Source organism: Equus caballus, chromosome 1 (assembly GCF_041296265.1).
Source record: "Equus caballus isolate H_3958 breed thoroughbred chromosome 1, TB-T2T, whole genome shotgun sequence".
Lineage (NCBI taxonomy): Eukaryota > Metazoa > Chordata > Mammalia > Perissodactyla > Equidae > Equus > Equus caballus.
The window spans coordinates 100,364,958-100,386,700 of NC_091684.1; the positions used below are offsets into that span (position 1 = coordinate 100,364,958).

The 21,743-nt window shown below is 49.2% G+C and overlaps 1 protein-coding gene across 2 annotated transcripts in view; it reads right to left on the bottom strand.

The window, feature by feature from the left end:
• SH2D4B (SH2 domain containing 4B) overlaps window positions 1-21,167 on the bottom strand; it is a 74,356-nt gene extending 53,189 nt beyond the window's left edge. For both annotated transcript variants that reach the window (XM_023648921.2, XM_023648914.2), the window contains exons 1-3: window positions 19,252-21,167; window positions 17,081-17,231; window positions 4,265-4,412 (exon numbers count right to left, since the gene is read on the bottom strand). In XM_023648921.2, coding sequence (XP_023504689.1) covers window positions 4,265-4,412; window positions 17,081-17,231; window positions 19,252-19,352 — 400 coding nt within the window. In that variant the 5' untranslated portion in view covers window positions 19,353-21,167. The remainder of the gene's footprint in view (window positions 1-4,264; window positions 4,413-17,080; window positions 17,232-19,251) is intronic.
• Between the last annotated feature and the right edge of the window lie 576 nt (window positions 21,168-21,743).

The window sequence follows — 21,743 nt, forward strand, 5'->3', positions numbered from 1 at the left end:
CTATGATGACCCCAATAAAATTTATTTTTAAAAACTACAATGAGATATCACCTCACACATGTCAGAATGGCTATAATCACCAAATCAAAAAATAACAAATGTTGGAGAGGGTGTGGAAAGAAGGGAACCCTCATCCACAGCTGGTGGGAGTGCAAACTGGTGCAGCCACTATGGAAATCAGTATGGAGATTCCTCAAAAAGTTGAAAATAGAAATAACACATGACCCAGCTATCCCACTACTGGGCATTTATCCAAAGAACTTGAAATCAACTATTCAAAGAGATTTCTGCATCCCTATGTTCATTGCAGCATTATTCACAATAGCCAAGCCATGGATGCAACCCATGTGCCCTTCTACAGATGAATGGATAAAGAAGATGTGGTATATACACAATGGAATACTACTGAGGCATGAAAAAGACAAAATCATCCCATTTGCAACAACATGGATGGACCTTGAGGGTAAGACGTTAAGTAAAATAAGCCAGACAGAGAAAGATCAATACTACATGATTTCACTCACATGTAGAAGATAAACAAACACATAGATAAGGATAACAGATTAGTGGTTACCAGAGGGGAAAGGGGCTAGGGGTGGACGAAAGGGGTAAAGGGGCACATATATATGGTGATGGACAAAAATTAGACTATTAGTGGTGAGCACAATGCAGTCTATACACAAACTAACAAACAATAATGTGCACCTGAAATTACACAGTGTTATAAACCATTATGACCTCAATAAGATAATTGAAAAAGAAAATAAATTTCTGGTTGCTCTGCCTGTGTAATAGATCCTGATTCTGAACAGTTCTCTCCACCCCCACTGCTAACCTTCTTGCCCAACCATCCTCTCTCACCTGGATTATGCAACATCCTCCTAACTGTCTGCTCGCTTTCCCCCTTGCCCCACACAGCAGGCAAGTGCCCCTTGAAAATATAACTCAGATCAGGACACTCTGGGCTCTGCAGCTTGCTGTCACACTTGGAATAAGACTCGAAGTCCTGACATACCCCTGGCTGCTCCTCTGACTCACTTCCTACCTCCTTCTCAACCACACTCCGCTCCAGCCGCACTGGCCTCCTCGCTCGTCCTCTAACACGCCCCAGTCCCTGCACGTTACATTTCTTTTTTTTCACTTTGACTTTCTGTTTATTTTTCAACTTAAAAATATGTCCCCTCAAATAAAACAACCACAACAATAAAACCAAACACATCGTCCCTACCCACAGTCTGGAACTTTTCCTGTAACTTTTTTTCCCGCCTTATTGAGATATAACTGACATATAACACTGTGTAAATTTAAGATGTATAATGCAATGATTTGATATATGTATATATTATGAAATTATTAACGCAATAAAGTTAGTTAATAATTCATCACCTAAAAAAAAAAAAAAGAGCAATACTCCCCAAATTAATCTATAGAACCAATGCAATGACTATCAAAATCCCGGCTGGCTTTATTGCAGACATCGACAAGTTAATCCTAAAATTTATACGGAAATGCAAGGGACCCAGAACAGCCAAAACAACCCAGGAAAAGAAGAGCAACCTCGGAGGTCTCATACTACCCAATTTCAAAACTTGCCACAAGGCTACAGTAATCAAGATCGTGTGGTACTGGTATAAGAACAGGCATAGAGATCAATGAACTAGAACAAGAGTCCACAAACGAACACATCTTGGGTCAACTGATTTTCAACTCAGGGTACCAAGGCCATCCAAAGAATGTTTTCAATAAAATGGCGCTCGGACAACTGGTAGCCACATGCAAGTGAATTAAGTGGGAACCCTCCTCCCACAAACCTTAACTCAAAGTGCATTGGACACCTAAGTGTAAGAGCTGAAACTATAAAACTCTTACAAGCAACATGGGTGTAAATCTTGTGACCTTGGGGTAGGCAGTGGTTTCTTAGCCACAGCACAAAGCACAAGCAAAGAGAGAAAAAATAGATAAATTCGACTTCATCGAAATGGAAAATTTGTGCTTCAAAGGACACTACCAAGAAACTGAAAAGACAACCCACAGAATGGGAGAAAATATTTGCAAATCATATATCTATAACGAATGCCATCCAGAATGTATAAAGAACTCCTTCAGGTCCACGAAAGACATAATTTTCAAAACTGAGCAGGGAACTTGAATGCATAATTCTCCAAAGAAGTTATACAAATGGCCAAATCACACATAAAAGCATGCTCAATACCATTAGTCATTAAGGAAATTCAAATCAGAACCATGAGTTATCACTTCACATCCGCTGGGGTGGCGAGACTCAAAACAAGCACTGACAGGGATGTGGAGAAACGGGAGCCCTCACCCACTGCTGTGGGAACATAAAATGATGCCGCTGCTCTGCAAAATGGTACGGGCAGTTCCTCAACACGGCAAACATAAAGTTCCCATGACCCAGAAATGCTACTCCTAGATACATACCCAAGAGAACTGAAAACACATGTTCCCACAAAAACATACATGAAGGTTCAGAGCAACATTATCCATAACAGCCAAAAAGTGGAAACAACCCAAACGTCCATCAACTGACGAATGGATAAACAAAAACGTGGAATATACACACATTAAAATTTTATTCAGCCATAAAAAGGAATGAAGTCATGACACAGGCTGCAGCGTGGATGGACCTTGAAAACATGATGCTCAGTGCAAGAAGCCAGACACAAAGGGCCACATACTGTTTGATTCTATTTACATGAAATGTCCATAACGGACAAATCCAGAGAGACAGAAATTAGATTTGCCCTTTCCAGGGGTGCGGTGGGGGGAGGAGTAACTGCCGATGGGCACCAAGCTCCTTTTCATGCAGAGGAAAATGTTCTGGAATTGTCTAGTGGCGATGGTTGCACAACTTTGTGAGTACACCAGAAACCACTGAACTGTACACTTTAAAAGGATGAATTTTATGGTATGTGAATTATATCTTAGTTTCTTTTAAAGTCTGTTTAAGGAAGCTGGCATGTGGTTAAGAAGTGCTGAGGACAGGGGACTGGCCAGGAGGAGGCACCTCGCAGCTCTGCTCTCCTCACTGTGGCCCTAGGTCCAGTCGTCCCTAACGTGCACCATGGCAACAGCCTCCTCTCGCTCACACCCAAACCCAGCCTGAATCATGCTCTCACCTTCAGAGATTCCCACTGTCCACTCGTGTTAATCACACCTTTCTATTTTCTGTATTTTTTGACGTTTTCACATCTGGGGCCTTGGTGACCCTAAAGAGGGCTGGCCGATCCCTAAAGACAGTACAGGACTCACCTGCAAGCGAGCCCGTCACACACAAACCACCCAGTCCAAACCCCGTATCCCAGCCACCTCCTTTGTGGAGCCCTCACACTCGGGGTCCCTGGCCACCTGCCTCATCACCAGAGGGCCAGGATCAGACAGCCGGAGCAGCCGTCTACCCCGGAGCCTGCTGAAGTCACTCACACCAGCCCGTCCTAACCTGCTCTCCCCTCCTCGCCTTCCCCTTCCCAAAGAAACCACGATAAAGGCTCCTGCCCACATCTCGCGCTGGCTCCCTGCTCCTGACTGACCCTGGTGCTTCCCCGTGGGGCCCTGCATGGTGTGCTCTGCCTCCTGCTTCTGGGACCCTGCGAGGAAAACCCTCTTCCTGAGCCACAGTCGTTTCTGTGTCTGCATGTCTTACCATCCTGATGAAAGCAAATCCCGGGGACGTATTCAAACACCACCCTCCAACCCCATCCCACCCAACTTCCCACCACCCAGGACACTCTCCGAGCTTTGCGGCTGCCCACCCCTCTCCAGCTTCCTAAGCACAGCACACGCTCTGTGGCCGTGCCTTACACACGTCGAGTGCTCCCTCCAGAGCATCCTCTCCAGCCTCTCGGTCTCAGTGGCTCCCGGGCCACCCTCAAGCCTCACATGACAGCACCTCATCTGGAACCCCCACAACAGGCACTCTGCTCCATCGGTACATGGTTCACTCTCCCTCACAGCCCTTAGCCTGTGTGTCCATCTCCTGCCCGGCCGGAGAGGCCCTCCTAGACGAGCCCCATGGTCCCTCATCTCTGGATCCCCAGGGCTTAGCGCAGAGCCAGGAAATTACCGGTTACTCAGTAGGGTTTTGTTTTTGGTGTTAGGAATATGCCCTCCAGCCTTTACCCTCTGACTCCTCAGCAGGACCACGCACGTGGCTGGCCCCGGGCTGAGTGAGTGAGCTGGAACGAAGACTCAGCAACTCAGTGAGTTGGGGGAGCAGGGGGCAGGCAGGCCGGGCGGTACTCACGCTGCTCCTCCCAGGCGCGCTCCTCGCTCTCGCTGGCCGGGCTCTGCAGCTGCGCCCGCTTCAGGCTCCAGTAGAGCTCCTTTGCCCTCTGCTCCTCCTGGAGGCGAATCTGCTCTTCCCCTCGCTTCCTCTCCTCTTCCTCTTTCCTCTAAAACATCACAGGGACAGAATGGGGTCAGGCGACAGCCACACTGTGAGTCTGCGGCAGGCAGGGCTGAGCCATCTCCGGTGGGGTCGGCCCCCGCGGCCGCTCCCGTCCAGGCCTCTACGCACATGAAATGCAGGTGGTTGCAGCTTGTCAAGGCTTTGGCAAGGACCAAACGGGTGAAATGCCTGGAACAGTTTGTAAACTGTGCAGCCTTCTGCAAAGATAAGAGGACTCCGGGCCATCTGTGACCACCCTTCCATTCTGGGGGACAACGGAGGGGAGGTACGGGGAGGGTACCCAGCCTTTCTGGAGGCCAATCAAGCAGGATATGGTCATGGCCTGACCTTACGTCCAGATAAGATAGTTCAAAGAGAAAGTAGGTTTGGGTGCCCCAAATCTCCAATTTTTGTCCCATTTTTAAGCTCCAAAAAGATCAAGTGTGTGTGTGTGTGTGTGTGTGTGTTTTATTCTAACTTTGTTCACATCAAAGTAACATGCACCTGTCAATCACGCATCAGATACGCACAGGCTTGTTAGAGAAAACAGCAATTCCCCAAACCACTGCTCCCCACCCTACCCCCCCACCCCCCTGCCCCGGGCCGAGCCCACCGTTGTCAGCTATGGCAGCCTTCTTTCATGTGGTTACCTCCGTGTCTCAGTAACGCTGCTGATTCTTAACATCGAGTCTAGACATTGACCGCCTTTCTTTTTTGGTCCATAAGTATTTAACCCTTAGATGTCCCACACAGGTACACATCACACTTGTCCTCTTCTCGTCCTCAAAATAAATTTATATCACGATTTGTGGCTAAATCAGTACTTACATAAATACAGTTCACTGCTAAGCCAACTAGGGCGCTAATTCCACCAATTCTAAGGAGCACATTTTTTAACTTTCTAACACAACCTCTGAAACGTGGACGGGTCCCACAACTTACAAGTTGCCTTTTTAATAGGCAAGAGCTTTTTCTTTCTTCTTAAAGGAATGATAAGTTTTACAGTTGAGGGTGTCTTACATTCAGTAAAAGTTGGCTGGATGATGGCTTTTCCTTTCAAATAATTTTTTTTCCTGAGTTACTTATTGTTTTATCTTGAAGTTGAGTATTGAATTTTCCCAAACTGCTCTAAGATCTGTAGCAAATCTTTCTCTGTGTTTAACCAAGTGCTTTTTATTGTAAGAAATAACACAGAAATTACCTTTTTCCACAGGACATCCCCACTCCCAGGTGCCGTCTTTCCTCCTTCTCCAGTCTCAGCTGGTTGCTATCCAGGCCTCCCGTCCCTCCACCCGCCCAGAACTCACATCTCAGCTTCCCCGAGCTGAAGCCCCTGTTTCTTCCACGTTTTCTTTCTCGGCCGTGTCCTCATTCTGCAGAGACACGCCTCACAGTGCTTTTCAGGGAAAGACGCACAGAGAGTCACTTCCTGAGTCTTGGCTGAAGACATCTACACGCCACCCTCAGATGTAACTGCTGATTGAGCTGAGCATTACATTTGATTCAAAATCATTTTCCTGCCCAATCCGGAAGACCTTACCTCCCCGTCTTCTGGCATCCGCTGCTGCCCCTGGGATCCTCCTTCTTCTGGGGGAGGTTAATTTCCCTCTTTGTCACTGATTTTGTGAACTTTTTACGCGCCGCATCTCGGTGTGGATTTCCTCTCACTGACTGTCCTTGGCCCTGGGTGCTTTCAATCCGGAGTCTCGGTCTCTCCAGCCCAACACATCCATGCTTAGGATTCCTCTGACCATCACGCTCCTCTCCGTTCTCCTTCTCTTTCTTGAACTCCTGTTTGTCAACTGCGGGACTTCCTGAGCAGATCCTGCAAGTGCCCTAGCTTCTCTCTCATTTTCTGTCTCTTGTCTTTTTTGCTCTGCTTCCTGGTTGATTCCACTGACTTTATCTTCCAAACCTTCCGCTGACTTTTTCATTTCGGCTGCTGCCTGTGCCGTTCCCAGGCCCGGGTTCCCGTTCTGTGGGTGTCCCTTTTCGCTTCATTGCACGCTCCACTCGTTTCATGGGTGCGATAGCTCATTGCTGAGGAGCTCCGAGCTCTTTCTCCCCCACATTCTGATTTAGGTCTATTTCCTCCATTTTTTTCGCTTTTTGTTTGCTTTAAAGTTTGCTTTATCTGGTGCCTGTGGTTCGTGTTGAGGCTCTCCTCAGACAGCTGAAGTTCCCTGACTGTTCACATGCAGGAGAGAAGAAGGAAGGATCTGGACGGACACTCGGCGTGTGTGGACAGGGCATCCTCGAGAGCCAGCCTTCACTCTGGGATGACTGCATTTCACGGGGGAGCCCTCAAGTGTAAGGCTCTACGGGTCCTTTCTCTGAGACGATTCCATGTCTTCTCTGTCCTACCTGGGTGTTGTCTGACCCCCAGCGTTCCAGGGGTCAATGGGGGAGGCAGGACGGCCCTTACACCCAAGCAAGCAGGGCCCCACACTTCATGGGAACCCCACGCTTTGAATGCCTTCTTTGTGAATTTCCCCCTCAGGTCCCCCCAGGACGGGCTGGGGCAGAAGTGCAGTGCAGCTGAGGTGTCCCAAGCCCACAGCAGGTCCCCGAGGAGCCCTCGTCCCTGTTTCTCCCCTCCAGGGGCTCTCTGACCCTCTCCTCCAGGCGAGCAGTTGATCACATGCCCCAAGGAGTCCCAGGATTCGTACTTCTGGAGTCATCCTGGGGCCTGGTGGCCACACCACGGTTCCAGGAAGGTGGCCTGGCCAGAAGATGGATCCTTATGGCCAGGACAGAATTTGATCACAAGATCACATGAGATCAAGTCACCAGAATAGACCTAACCGGCTGATTTTATGTGGCTCAAATTGTTAATATAGACAAAGACCCCACAAAAATGTTTTTATCAGCCCCATACCCGCTAGGGGCAACCCTGGCTGTAGGTCCCACTGTTCAGGGTTCAGACCTTTGCTTAGTCCTCCTGTTTCCCACCTGCCCCTCACCTGCTCGGTCCCTTCCAGCTCCCCATCTCCTTCTGGTCAGCGGGGGGACACAGCAGCCTGGCAGAAACAGGCGAAAACGGGGACACGAGGGTCCAGCCAGCCACACACTTGACTGGTCGCCAGTCCCACATTCTCAGCCCCACCCCTCACTGTCTCTCGTGCCTCCAGGCCCTGGCCTGTGGGGGTTCTGGGCTGGGCCCCCTTCTAACAGTCACCCCACTGAGCCCCCAGCACGGTCCCTCTCCTGCAGCTCCCAGACTTGTGTGGGCATCTTCTCAGCCATTCTCTCCTCTCATCTCACTCCTGGTGTTTTATAACTTTTCCCATCCTTTGCTTCTATTTTAATGGATCAACAAGAAAAAAGGGCAGACAACTGTGAGTTTTTCATCCCTTGTTTTAAAAGACACAAGGTTTTGTTGCCTCTGAAATGGCATAGATTGAGGACTTTTCTCCACCTCAACGATCAATTTTTTAATTCTAAAAAGTAGACAAAATTACAACTTCCTAATGATCCACTCTCTAAGAGTTGGGAATTAAGGACTGAAGAAGGTAAGTGGCTTCATCTAGTTATTCACCAAATACTTCTTCAGACTCTAGGAGGCTCAGCCTGTTCTAGGCTTGGGGATACAGCACAGAGCAAGGCAGACACCGTCCCCATCTCTTGGAGCTCGCCTTCCAATGGGCAAAAAACACTCAACAAATAAAAATCAAGAAGTATCAGAAAATAATAAACAGTGTGCAAAGAATTAAGACAGGGTAAGTGGTAGAGAGAATCTCGGAGGCTCCTTGAGTCCTCATGACCAGAAGTCGTCTCCGAAGGGGTGACGTATGATCTGAGACCCAAACAATAAGAAGGAGGCTGATAAGTGAGCATCAGAGAGAAGAAATTTCCAGGCGGAAGGAGCCACAATGCAATGTCCCCAGCATTGTGACTGGGTTGGGTGTGTTTGAGAACAGAATTATCCACTGTGGCCAGAGGGAAAAAAAAAATCAAAATTCTATTTTTGATGAGTTTGAGATGCCGTCCAACATCCGAGAGGCCGTTAGCAGTGGGGCGCGTGAGCCTGGGGCTTACAGCCTAGGTGAGGCTGAAGATCTTGACCGAGAGATCGTCTGAGTTGGGAGGATATTTCTCAGCCGTGGGACTTAATGCTGTCACTGAGAGAAAGAATGTAGATCAAGAGGAAACAACCACAGGGCTTTGGGACACACCACCATTTAAAGGTTGAGAGAAAGAGTTGGAAGTAGAAAAAGAGACTGAGAAGGAGGCCAAGGGGTGAGAGGAAAACCCAGAAGGGGCGATGTGCATTGGGGAAGCCAAGAGAAGGAAGCATTTCAAGTGAAAGGGAGTGGTCAGCTGAGCTGCAGGCAGCTGAGGCATTGCAAAAGATAAGGACAGAGAAGCCGGAGGCATGATGGGAGATCTTGTCACCAGCAGCCCTGGGGGAGTGGAGGGTCCAGGCTACACGGGGAGGAGGTGGAAGTGACTGCAGACAACCCTTCCAGGGAGCAGCAGCTGGAGGGGAAGGTGGGGTTAAGAGGGAAATGGGGAGGGTGAGTGAGTTTTAAGATGGGAAATATTAGAACAGAGAGTTAGTGACGGATGCAAAATTGGAACCGAAGTCTGTGTGACTGTAAAGCAGAATAAGTCGAGTTTCACTTCAAAGTCGGATCTTACTTTCATCGGTCACTAGCGTCTCAGCAGCACAAAAAAGTCACTTCTCCCACTGGCACAGCACTTCACAGTTTACACTGTAGGTTTCCCATTCCTCCTCCAGGCCTCCCTAATCTGACTGTGGTCACCACATCGCTCGGTACACAGGGCACCAACCAAGACAGCTGCCACCCAGGTGCTTCGGACCTACCCCCCGCCCACGGGAGCCTTCCAGGTGTGAGAAGGTATCAATAAAGATACAGACAAGGCTGCCAGAGCCACAGGGCTCCACCCCCTGCTCCTGCTCCTGGTCCTGATAAGGAGTACACTAGCTTGCTCAGGCTGCCATGACAAAACACCACAGACCAGGGCACTTCAACAGCAGACATGTGTTGTCCCACACTCTAGAACCCAGAAGTCTAAGCTCAAGGAGTCGGCAGGGTTGGTCTCCCCTGAGGCCTCTCTCCTTGGCTTGTAAACGGCCATCTTCTCCCTGTGTCTTCACGTGGTCTTTCCTCCACGTTCACACATGTCTGTGTCCAGATTTCCTCTAACTATAAGGACACCTGTCATATTGAATTAGGGCCCACCCTAAACACCTCATTTTAACTTAATTTCCTCTTTAAAAACCTTATCTCCAAACACAGTTACATCCTGAGATGCTAGGGGTTAGGATTTCGACGCACGTATTGTAGGGGGACACAATTCAGCCCATAACAAGGAGACTGCAACCCCAGACAAGGGTCATGTCAGGCGTACAGGGGACAAGGGGCATTTGACGGCCCGCCTCAAAGAACCATGCGGTGTTCCTACTCCAACCAGCTGTGGGTGCAGGAAGCAGCAAATGGAATGGCAGCGCCCACACCCCCACCCCCTGAACCTCTAGCAACCACCACTCTCTCTTCTCTACAACTGTTTCCATTCCACGTATAAGTGGCATCACGCAGTGCCTGTCTTTCTGTGTCTGGCTTATTTCACTGCAGTATAACGTCCTCCAGGTTCATCCATGCTGGCCCAAATGGCAGGATTTGGCCTTCCTTTTTAAGACTGAATTATATTCCACTGTATGTGTATATATATATATATATATATATATATATACACTGCATATTCTTTATCCATTTATCTGCTGATACACACTTAGCTCATGTTTGGTGAGAAGGCGTGAAGTTTCAGTTACGCGAGATGAATAAACTCTGGAGATCCAACGTACAGCGCGATGACTGTAGTTAATACTGTATCGGATACTTGAAATTTGCTAAGGGTAAATCATCAGCGTTCACACCACAAAAAAGAGGTAATTAGGTAAAGCAATGGATATGTTAATTAGCTTGATTGTGGTGATCATTTCATGACGTGTACATGTATCAAAATATCACATGGTGCACCTTAAATAGATACGATTTTTATTTGTCAATCACATCTCAATGAAGTGGGGAAAAAAATTACTACCCCCAAATAAATAAATAAATGGCAGCCCCTCTGCTCACTGGATCCTCTTCGTCTGAGAGAGTGGAGGACAACGCCCAGGGAGCCTGATGTTTCCTCCGTCTCAAAGGAAAATAACCAGCCACTTCCTGTGACAAAGGAAGCTCTCCACAGGGATGGGGACGACAAAAGAAAGCATTTTGTGACTGCAAATAAAGAGTGTTGGATCTTTCTCTCTGCGGTTTTGCTAAAATGCTCCACCCTTGGCAGAAACTCATTGTCGTTGCTACTACCCGCATCCTTTGGCCCGTTTGTGATCATTGAAAAAAAGTCCACTTTTCTTGTGTTTGGCACCCAAGAGCCAGCGCAGCCAAAAGGCAGACCTGCGAACACTCCCTTCCCCCTCTGGGATCGACTGCCTTTTTCCGACAAGCCCAGCTCTGAGCTGTCCTGCTGACTCAGTCTCTTTCTCCTGAAAACCCATCGGTACCAGCACCGGAGGAGTCTCCAAGGCCCGTGGGGTCCACCTCACTCTGAGGGAAAATGTCACTGGGACAGACACTCTTTTCTGGTCGTTACTGTTGTTAGCCTGGCCCCAATAACACCGCTGCCTTTGTGGGATGATGCCCTCCAAAAGGGTCAGGCCCCTGTCTCTCCTTCCTCCATCACCGGTTCCCAGCAAAGGCCCAGCATACAGTAGGTATTCCATAAACGCTGATGGTAAGAGTGGGTGAATTATTGAATAGATGAAGACAAGACAGGGTTTGTGATGACCCATGACAGGAAAGGGTAAAGGACACCATGTCGTCTTGTTGACGCCAACCTTGTCCAAGAGACACTCAGGAAAAGTCTACAATTTTCAAGAGAAAATTGAAAAGTGGAAGGTTTTCCCCCGACTTATAACTTTATTGGGAATAAGGTAACGATAGTTTCTATTGGTGAAGAGGATGTCACTATGAGGCCAAAATGAACTCCAACCTTAAAAGAGAAAAACCTAAAGGAGAGCAGCCTTGAATAGAAAATGGAGAAAAATCAAAGGACACCTTCACTGTGTCAGCTGTGTCTGTGCCTTATGGGGAAACTGGGAGGAGGTCGGAGCAGGAGAGCAAGAAGGAGGGTCCCGGGACCCGAGGCAGAGGGAGACAGCAGGGTCCTTACTGTCCCTGTTCTGTGGTCTTAAGCAGAGGAAGAAGCACCCAAAGCAGGCTTATGAGTAAGGAAAGCAGAAAAAAATACAAGTTTTATCCGGCCTCGTGATGTCCTTTTTGCTAAAGGAAGCCTTTTATGTGCATGTGAATTGCCTTCAAACGGCGCCAGCCACAACAAAGCCGTTTTTACAAACCAGTTTCCAGCTGTATCTTCTATTTTCAAGTTCCCTCTTTAACCCCACACAAGATTCTGGGATTTTCCCCCCATTTTCTAAAAGGAACTTTGACTATCATCATTCCTATGACCGGGAGAATCTGCAGAAGCTGCCTACATGCTCACCAGAGGCTGCCCAAAGCCAGCCCAGCCAACCTCCCTCCACCACCAGCCTCCTCACTCAGGTTCCCTCCTCCACCTCAGCCCCTAGCCCTTCTCCCAGTTCTGGGCAAGGGGAAAAAAAAAACCTCCGCACAGCCAGGCCAAGCTCATTCTCTCCTCCAAGACCGCACCTCCTTCCAGCTCTCCACAGCCAGGAGGGTGGTGCCGTCCACTCATCCCTCCGCCTGGGGCTCAGATGCCCCCGCTCTTTGCTTTCCCTCGTCCCAACATCAAATTGATGCTACGCCTTGCTGCCCTGACCACCGCCCTTTCTCTGTGTCCATCCCCGTCTCTCTCTCTCCATAGCCACAGACATCATTTCCCATGGAGACCAGTGAAAAATCTCCTAACTGGCCTCTCCCTCCCCAAACTTCCACCACTGGACCTGCACCATCACCACCAGTTCTCCTCACGAAACTTGATCCAACCACGTCCCTCTGCATTTGGATCCTCACAGCTCTGCTCTGCCCACAGAGACCAGCCCACCTCCTTCAGGCAGCTTCGCTCCAGGGTCCACAGCCTGCCCCTCCAGGCTTACGTCTGGCTCCACCCATCACATGCTTTTTGCTCTCCCCCAGCAGACCATTCATCAGTCCACTTATCTGCCTTCCGTCTCCTGTCTTTGCTCGCGCCCAGATTCCTGGAGGAACTCCTATGTCCTCCACTGTAGTCCCTATGGCGTGGGTGGGCTGAGGGTCGCTCATGGAGTTATCTTCTCTCCCCAGCACCCGGTAAGCCCTTTTTTTTTTTTGAGATCGTATTGGCTTATAACATTGTGTAAATTTCCAGTGTACATTATTATAGTTCTGATTCTGAATAGACTGCATTGTGTTTACCACCAATAGTCTAGTTGTCATCCATCACCATATATATGTGCTCCTTTACCCCTTTTGCCCTCCCCCCACCCCCTTCCCCTCTGGGAACCACTAATCTGTTCTCTTTCTCCATCTGTTTGTTTATCTTCCACATATGACGGAAATCATACAGTGTGTGTCTTTCTCTGTCTGACTTATTTTGCTTATCATACCCTCAAGGTCCATCCATCTTGTCACAAATGGCATGATTTTGTCTTTTTTATGGCTGAGTAGTATTCCACTCTATATAAATACCACTGCTTCTTCATCCACTCATCAGTTCATGGGCACTTGGGTTGCTTCCACATCTTGGCTATTGTGAATAATGCTGCAATGAACATAGGGGTGCATAAGTCTCTTTGAATTGTTGATTTTATGTTCTTTGGATAAATACCCAGTAGTGGGATGGCTGGGTCGTACAGTATTTCTATTTTTAATTTTTTTGAGGAATCTCCATGCTGGTTTCCACAGTAGCCGCACCAGTTCGCATTCTAGTCAGCTTTTTGAGAGCAGGGCGTGTATTGCTACCACCTCCCTCCTCCCCCCAAATAACCTGCATATAGGTTCTCAGGGGAAAAAAGGGTTAAATCAGATTGATGCTCTTGGCACATTGCTGCATGCAAGACTCACATTATGTTAGAATCTTGGTGTTAAAAGATGCAATAAAAATCATCTAAGTCAATCTCTAATCTGATGCATAAATTCCTTCGGTGAAGCCGTTTGTTATCTGAGTAAAAACAAACTTCCAGAAAATGTAGTGGCTTGAACAACGGCCGTTATTGGCTTGTGCTTCTGTAGATGATTAATTTCGACAGGGCTTGGCTGGTGGCCCTTCGGCCCCACGTGGTGTCCGCGGAGGTCCGTCACTTGGTCGAGACGCGACGCTGGAAGAACAAGAAGCCCAGTGAGGGCTGTCTGGTGCCCAGTGCTCCTCCACCGGCCCCTCCTCTCTCGCGGGCCGGCCAGTTTCCTCCCAGCACCGCCATCCAGGCCAGCAGGGCTTCCCACGGGGCAGCTTCTGGAGGGGGCAGTGCAGGAGGGGTGGACGTGGAAGCTGCACGTCTCTTGCAGCCTGTCCTCGAACATCACACACAGTCATTCCACTGCCCTCCACAGATCACAGCTGGACGCAAGGCCACGGGACTCAGGGGAGGGGAAACTGAGCCCACCTCTCAAAGGGGGCAGTGAAGGACCCACCGGCAGCCCCACTAATCCACCACAGAGAGCTTTTCAGAGACTGTTCCAGCCTGCGCGCCACCGTTCCCTGTGATGAGGAGGAGCTCACTGACAGATGCTCTGACAGACAACATTCCAGCTGCAACCTGGCCTGCAGCTGGAGTCCACGCTCTGAGGCCCCTGCAGACGCTGCCTAACGAGCCTCCGGGCCTGCAGACACGGCTTGTGTCTCTGATACCAAATCAGGATTACTATGGGTTTTAAAGTTTAAACATTCACATTGAGCAAATTAATTTTTAAAACAGAAACAAACACAAAACAACCATAACCTTCTTTGGAAATGATGCCCGAAGCCCGCATTTGGGGTCCTCAGTGACCCTGAAGGCCTGGCCAGATGACCTCACTGAACCCTCCGTGAGCCCCAACACAGAGCACCCCACAGTCGATCACCGAGCTTCTCCACGAGACCACCAGCCAGGAAACCCCCACTGGGAGCTCAGTCCCTCCATCACCTCCCTGCGAACTAAGCCCTAGGACCCGGGTTCCACTGAGCCGCCTTCCCAGCCTCTGCACTCAGCCCACATCGGGAAGAGCGAGGCCAGAGGCTGGAACAGGGGCCCGCTGTTAGAGACACAGAAAAGGTACTGGCTTTCTTCCCCAGAAGACTTAATCCATCCCATGCAAAATCTAACAAGATAAACTAAATCTCTCTCCGCCATGGATGGGGTTTTAGATACTATCATGGAATCATTGTTAATGTCAGCAGGTGTGGTGGTGATTACTGTGGCTGTGCAGGGAGATGTCCGTATTCGTGCGAGATGCGCCTGAAGGACTTGACCAGGAGGCCGCAGAGCAAGGCTCCCTGGACAAAGCTGGCCTCCGTCTGCTATTTAAAATAGAGTCTCATTGGTGCACAGCTGCTTGCATTTGTTTCCATGCTGTCACGGCTGCTTACTCGCTACCACGGCCCAGCACAGTAATTGTGACGGAGACAGTGGGGCCCACAGAGCCTGAAGCATTTACTGCCCAGCCCTCTACAGAAAACAGTTGGCTAACCTCTGGGTTAGAGTGTAAGATGTCTGCATCCTCCTTTCCAATTGTTTAGCAAAACAGCAGCAACAAAAAAAGTGCACATATATATATGTATGTATATACATATATAGAGAGAGAGAGAGAGGAAGAAAGAGAGAATGCAAATGTGGCAAAATATTAATAATTGGTGCATTTAAGTGGAGAATATATGAGCATTCATTTTATTTTTCTCTCAACTTTTCTGCAAGTTTGAAATTCTTTTTAAACATAATGTTTTGACATTAAGTATTGCTTCATTTAAAATGCAAGGGAATCTCCTAAAGAATATATAACTTAGAGAAAGTTAAATAAGGAGATCAATAAATAAAATCACTATATATAAGTATATAACTAGCAACTGCAACAGGTTTTAAAGTAATGAGAACAAATACATTCACAACAGCAACAAAAAATATTAAACCTAAGGTTTAACTAAAAAAGAAATGTGGAGCACTTAAATAAAACAATAAGTTTACGAAAGTCCAAAAGATAGATGCACGTAGGTTTGTATAAGTTATTGTGGATGTTTGCGACTGGGTGACCAGTGCATTTACAGGTGTTGAAAAAACAAACTTTATCAAAGACAAAAAGAAGATTTGCATAACAGGAAGAACATACACATTCCTGAACAAGAAGGTTCATCGACTGAATATCGCAAAAATGTCCAACTTCCACAAAAACAGCTCTATGTGGTGCAATTCCAATGAAAACCACCGTGTGGTTTTTTTGTTGTTGGGGAGAGGAGGATAGCGACAAAATAATTCATATGTGTCTCTATTAGAAGAAAATGGACATTTTAGGAATGAAGAGCAATGAGAGGTTCCTACCTTAACACATGTTAAGATTTATTTTAAAGCTACAATAATAAGTCAATCTGGCTCAGAAATAATCAGGCAAAGAAGAAAAATCCACGAAGAGATTCATAAGTAAGTGAGAAGTAAGAATGAAGCCAGCAAGTCCAATGAGAGGAGAGGACAGACCTCATAGTAAACAGTGTTGGGACCACCAGTCAACCATCTGGAAGAAAACAGAGTCGGAGCCCGATTATCACACCACAACCCCAAGAGAAGGAAAATTAAGTGCAAAGAAATAAAATCACGAGAGACAGACAAAAAACTGTAGATTCGTATTTCTATAAGCTTGTAGTGGCACAGATCTTTCTAAGCATGAAACAAATAATAAAGATTGACATCGTTGGCTAATAAAAATTTCAATCTTCTGCACACCCAAAAGCACTACAACTAAAATTAGGAAAAAACAACAACACTGAGAAAAACATTTGCAACAGAAATGATCTTAAGGGGCCAATATCCTCACTATCTAATCATTTTGGGGGAAAAAAGGTTTTCAAAACTCAAAAATGGGCAAATGCCATTAATACACAATTGTTGGGATTCAGCATGATGATTATTTTCTTCTTTTTGCTTACATGTATTTTCTGAATTTTCTACCCCCCCCCCAAAAATGTATTTATTCCTGTAGCAAAAAAAAAAAATCTCAAAATAGAGACCATGTGCATTTTTCATCTCCTTGAAACCTCCAAAAACCTCAAGGTGGGTGTTGTTATTACACTAACATTACAAACAAAAAAGTGAAGGCTCAGAGAAGTTCAGCAAGCTTCCCAAGGTCACACAGCAGTAAGCATAGAGTTGGAACTGGATCCTAGGCTGGTCTGACCACAGACTCAGAACTTCCAGGCCTCCTTTCAGGATGCTTGGTTTGGGAGGCAAAGGCCTGAGTCCTGATCCTGCATCTGTGCCCAACTACAAACAGCCTTGGCAAGTCTCTTCCCCTGTCTGAGCTTCAGTTTCCTTATCTGTACAATGAGAAGTGGATTAGCCCAGATGTCAAATTCCTCCCTGCTCAGACATTGCCGGATTTCTGTTCTCATACAGCGCTCAGAACCAACCAATGGCCAAGGGCTGGTGCAAACCAGAAATCGGCCCAGTGGCCCGGGAGTCGGAGGATGCGGCCGCACACAGACGCCCCCTAGAAGGCTCACCTTGAACTCTTCGTGAATGCGCTCCTCCTCCAGAACCTTAGCGGCCTTGCGGTCTTCCATCTCCACCTTCCACTTCTCCGCCAGGATCCGGGCTTTCTCATTGGCCAGAGCATCCCGGAACTTCTTGGTGATCTCCGCCTCCTTCTGTCTCCTTCCGAGAGAACCAGCGGTATGAGCTCGCGTGGGAGACCGAAGGACCACAGAACGACAGAACTTCTCATAAAAACTATGAGCCGCCGTTCTTTGTCCATCAGAATGGCAAACGTCTAAGGTCGAAAAACTCAACGTGGGCAAAGGTGGGGAGAAATAGGTGCTCACCTGTATAGGAAAAGAGACTCAGAAAGCCCATTTCTCACTCAAGTTTACAAAGGTGTGGGTGGGAGGTGTTCATCAGAGGGCTTCAATAACGCAAAAAACTGCCAACAACCTGAAAGTCCATTAACAGGACCAGTAAGCTGAGTTTCTCAAGTAAAGGAAGACCAGGCAGAATCTTAAATGACGTCATGGGTCGATATTAATCAGCTTATCAAGGTGTGGATAAAGCCGATTATGCAGCACGCCTTGCCTTCAATGCTCGTTGAGGTCATTTCAGGTGGTGAGTGTGGGTTGTTGCTACAATTTTACAATTAAAACGCTGTCGTTAAAAATTGGGTGGAAAGTGTTGGAGTCAACTTCACACGGATTTCCAAGTTTGGCAAAAGAATGTTGAAAGTGGTTATGCAAGAAGTCTGACTCCGAATCTCTCTGGGGCTCCGCCGTCCATCTTGCATGAGAAACAGGGGCAACACGAGGAGGACAAGTGGACAATGAAGTGAACCCAAACTGCTCCCCTGTCCCGGGTCAACCCCAGGAGGGGAAAGCGAGGGCACTGTTGTATTATGTCGTGAACTGGCACTCCGTCTAGGTGGAAGGGCCTTGTGACGCCCACGGCACAGATGTGAAGACTGAGGCCCCAGGCTAGCTCACCTCTAACAGGTGGACGCGGGATTCGAACCACAAGGTCCTCCTGAGGCAAGACCCAGATGATGCCGGGTCACCGGTCTCAGCCGGGCTCTGACCAGCCAGCGGCCGCTGGGGACCTGCCCCTCCACCCGCCCGTCCTCCTCCGGCCTGGACCCACCAGCGGATCTGGGTAGTTTCCTCTCGCGCATCTTTGCAGGAAGCATTTTTGCCTCATAACTAGTTGCCATAAGGCAACTGGTTGGGAAAAATAAAATCGCGAAAAATAAAAGAAGGACACGAATTAAAGAGGATGTAATGAAATGTGAAAAAACGGACAACAAAATTAAAAAGACTTTATGGCGAAATACAAAATATTTGAGGACATTTAAAACGTTAGTATGCAGATGCACGGTGATGCTGTGCCAACAACTGACTCTGTTTCGTGTGTGGACGGTACCTAACCAAGCGCTTGTCCTGTTCTGTGGGAAACGGGGGTCAACGCTGTGCCCTCGCGAGGCCTAGGCCGCCCCCTCCAACGCAGCATGTTTCAAATAAGAAGCCAACTCTTGGGGCTCATTGTCCTCATCCATCAGCTTGATGAAGCATCAATAACGTGGCCAATGGGAAGAAATGCGAATCCTTTTAAGACCACCACCAGCACGTCCACCCCTCACCGTATGGACTGCTATGAGGCTAAGATTAAAATCCTATAAAAACGGAGTAACTGTGAGGGGCTGGCCCGGTGGTGCGGCGGTTAAGTGCGCATATTCTGCTTTGGCAGCCCAGGGGTTGCCGGCCCGGATCCCAGGTGTGGACATGGCAGCGGTTGTCAAGCCATGCTGTGGTAGGCGTCCCACATATAAAGTAGAGGAAGATGGGCACGGATCTTAGGTCAGGGCCAGTCTTCCTCAGCAAAAGGAGGAGGATTGGCAGCAGATGTTAGCTCAGGGCTAATCTTCCTCAAAAACTATAAAAAACAAAATAAAATAAAATTTTTAAAAATGAAGTAACTGCGAGAAGTTCCTCGATGGAGAAACGAAATGACCAAAGTAGAAACAGCCAACCAGTTATCGAGTCTTTTACATCTAAATTGCCTGGCGGCCAATTAGTTACAGGGTGAAAATGCCTGTGGCAAAAATGCTTACAGCCAAGATGCTTGGACCTTACAGAACCCAGGGGAAAAGACCCTGTAGACACAAGCGGGCGGCCCCCACCCCTGGCCCACTCACCAGAGCTCCTCGGCCTCCCTCTGCGCCTGCAGCCGCGCCCGCTGAGCCATCAGCTCCTCAGAGATCTCCTCGTAGGGCTTGTCACCGGGGCCGTCGCCCATGATCCAGACCCAGACCTCGCCGTCCGCCCCCAGGAGCCACTGGATGTGCTTGTCGCTCGCTGCATCAGGACAGAAGGAGGAACAAGGGAGAAGAAGAAACAGGCCGCATTCTCATTGGTAAGGACAACCCAGTTGGCTGATGGCGCTCACCCGCCTGTCACACCCCCCTCCGAAGGCTGTCATCTATGGAAAGGATCCCAGAGAGACAGCAGCCCCAGCTCCCTCCCTCCGACTCTTTCTGGGGAGCAACACAGCAGCAGAGTCAGCCGCCGCAGCAGGTGTCCAGGCCCGGTGCCTCCAAGACCCATAGCAGAGATGCTCTCTCCTGCCCACCTCTAGAAACACAACTGGAGACACTGGAGTTGCAAACGAAGCAGCAAGGTCCCTGAGTCTCCCTGACCCACGTCAGCCTGTGACGTGAGCAAGAAATAAACCTGCGTTGCAGGAAGCCACTGAGCTTTCCAGTTTGCCTGTTATAAGAGATCCTGTGAGCCCACGCCTAAAACGGAGGCCTCTCCCCAAAGCGGGGTGCTGTGGAGACAGAAACGGACCCTGCATGTCACTGCCGTGGCAGCTGGGCGGCGAGTGAGGTGGAGCCGGACAAATGGCTGGAGATCCGTGGGACACAGGAGCAAACATCTGGTAAACTTGTCGGACACTAGCTTAAGAGGCAGCCGCTCCTGCCTTCTGAGCTTGTGGCTCTGAGGGAGGTGGCTGGAAAACAGAAGGCAGGTGGGGTGTGTTGGTTGCCAGCAGCTGTGTCAGGCAAGGTGTTAAGAGAAGAGAGTTCAAGAAAGAACAGAGGGCTTTGCAAGAAGAAATGAAAGGGGATAGAGAGAATGCAGAAACTTGCATCTTTGTAGGATCAGAAAAACCTCCTGTTTCTAGGGTCCAGGTGCAAGGGATGGGCTATTTAAAGGTTTTGCATGGCAGAGCCCAGCGAGACTTGCAAGGTGGATAGAGTGACCTTGGGCACAGAGCGCCGCGGTGGCCGTGAGAACGTGCTCCACAGACATGGAGCTGCAGGGACATAAGCAACCTGAGCTCTCCAGCTCCCACCCTCCCGGCATTGCCCAAGGCCACGCTTCCCACAGGTGGCTCCTGCCTTTGCCCAAGCAGGGCAGGCTCCTTCCTGGGAGATGCCGGACTCCTCCCGGCAGGCCTTCCGTGGACGGCACGGCTGCTGGAACCCCTCTGTCCACTTGCTCCCCACCTCCTTGCCCCAAGGTCAGAGCTGCGTGGCGGTGTGAGAGCCCTCCCAGACTCCGCCGGCCCTCTGCCCTCTTTCTCTCACAGGGTTTTCTTAGCAAAACTCTAGGGGTCTAATCCCACCCGCGTCTCTGCTCCTCAGAGGAGCCAGGCCGCCACAAACACACAGAGTGCAACCCCTCGCACTCACTTTCAAAGAGGCTGAGGGAGGCGTCATGGGGTAAGGAGGCGACGAGGTGTAGTCAGTCAGTGGAATACGTCCAGAAAAGACCCTTAGCCATGGTTTCTCGGGACACGGACGCAAACAGATCAGGAGCCTCCTAGGTTTTTGAGTCTGGACTAAGAAAGCCTTTGGATGCTCAAGACTTAACCTTTGGGTCCCCGACCTCGATAAGCAGGAGGCTGGTCTCAAAGGCTGTACTGGCCCAAGGAAAGGGTGATCCTCAGCGTTCGGTTCAGACGAGGCCATGGAACAAGGAACAGGAGGGGGCCCTCGGGGGCACCGTCAAGGCCGGCCCTTCACTGCCTGTTGTGGGGGGCGCACCACAGAGCTCGACCTGTGGGACTGCAGGGCATCGCAGACAGGGCCTGAGCGCGCACACTCCCTCTTTCCCATGGTGGGCATGCTGACCCGGAGCCTCCACTGCGTGTCGTGTCTTAAACGTGGGGGTGTCCAGATGTTATGTCTCTTTAGCCACATCCAGACCTGACAAAGACAAACGCCCCCACAGACTGTGGACTCAAGGCTGGATGGTGGGGCAGAAGGAGACTCGAGGGCATCCCCCTCAGGGAGATGATGGGTGTATTCATATGGAGGAGAAGAACCAAATGTGGGAGGGACCAGAATGACAATCTGTCAGGGACCACGCCATGCCAGCGCCCGCTTCCTCTCCTGAGCCCTCAGACGCCTCCTTTCCTCAGCCTCCTCCGCCCCCGTCCCTGCAGGCTGAGGCTGTTGCAGCCGGTGCGCCTTCTCCACATTCTGCGTCTCGTCCACCCAGCTGGAAACAGACAACTCCAAGATGGTGGAATTGCAAGAGAAAAGCATTCAGATCTGTGAGTTGATGTTAGAAAGGGAGGCACAGAAGGGCTACCCAACCCGCATCACGCTGTGATTACCAGGAAGCAGCCCCTCCTGGTGTCAGTCCACTGACATGCCAGGCGTTATCCACTGCAGAACTG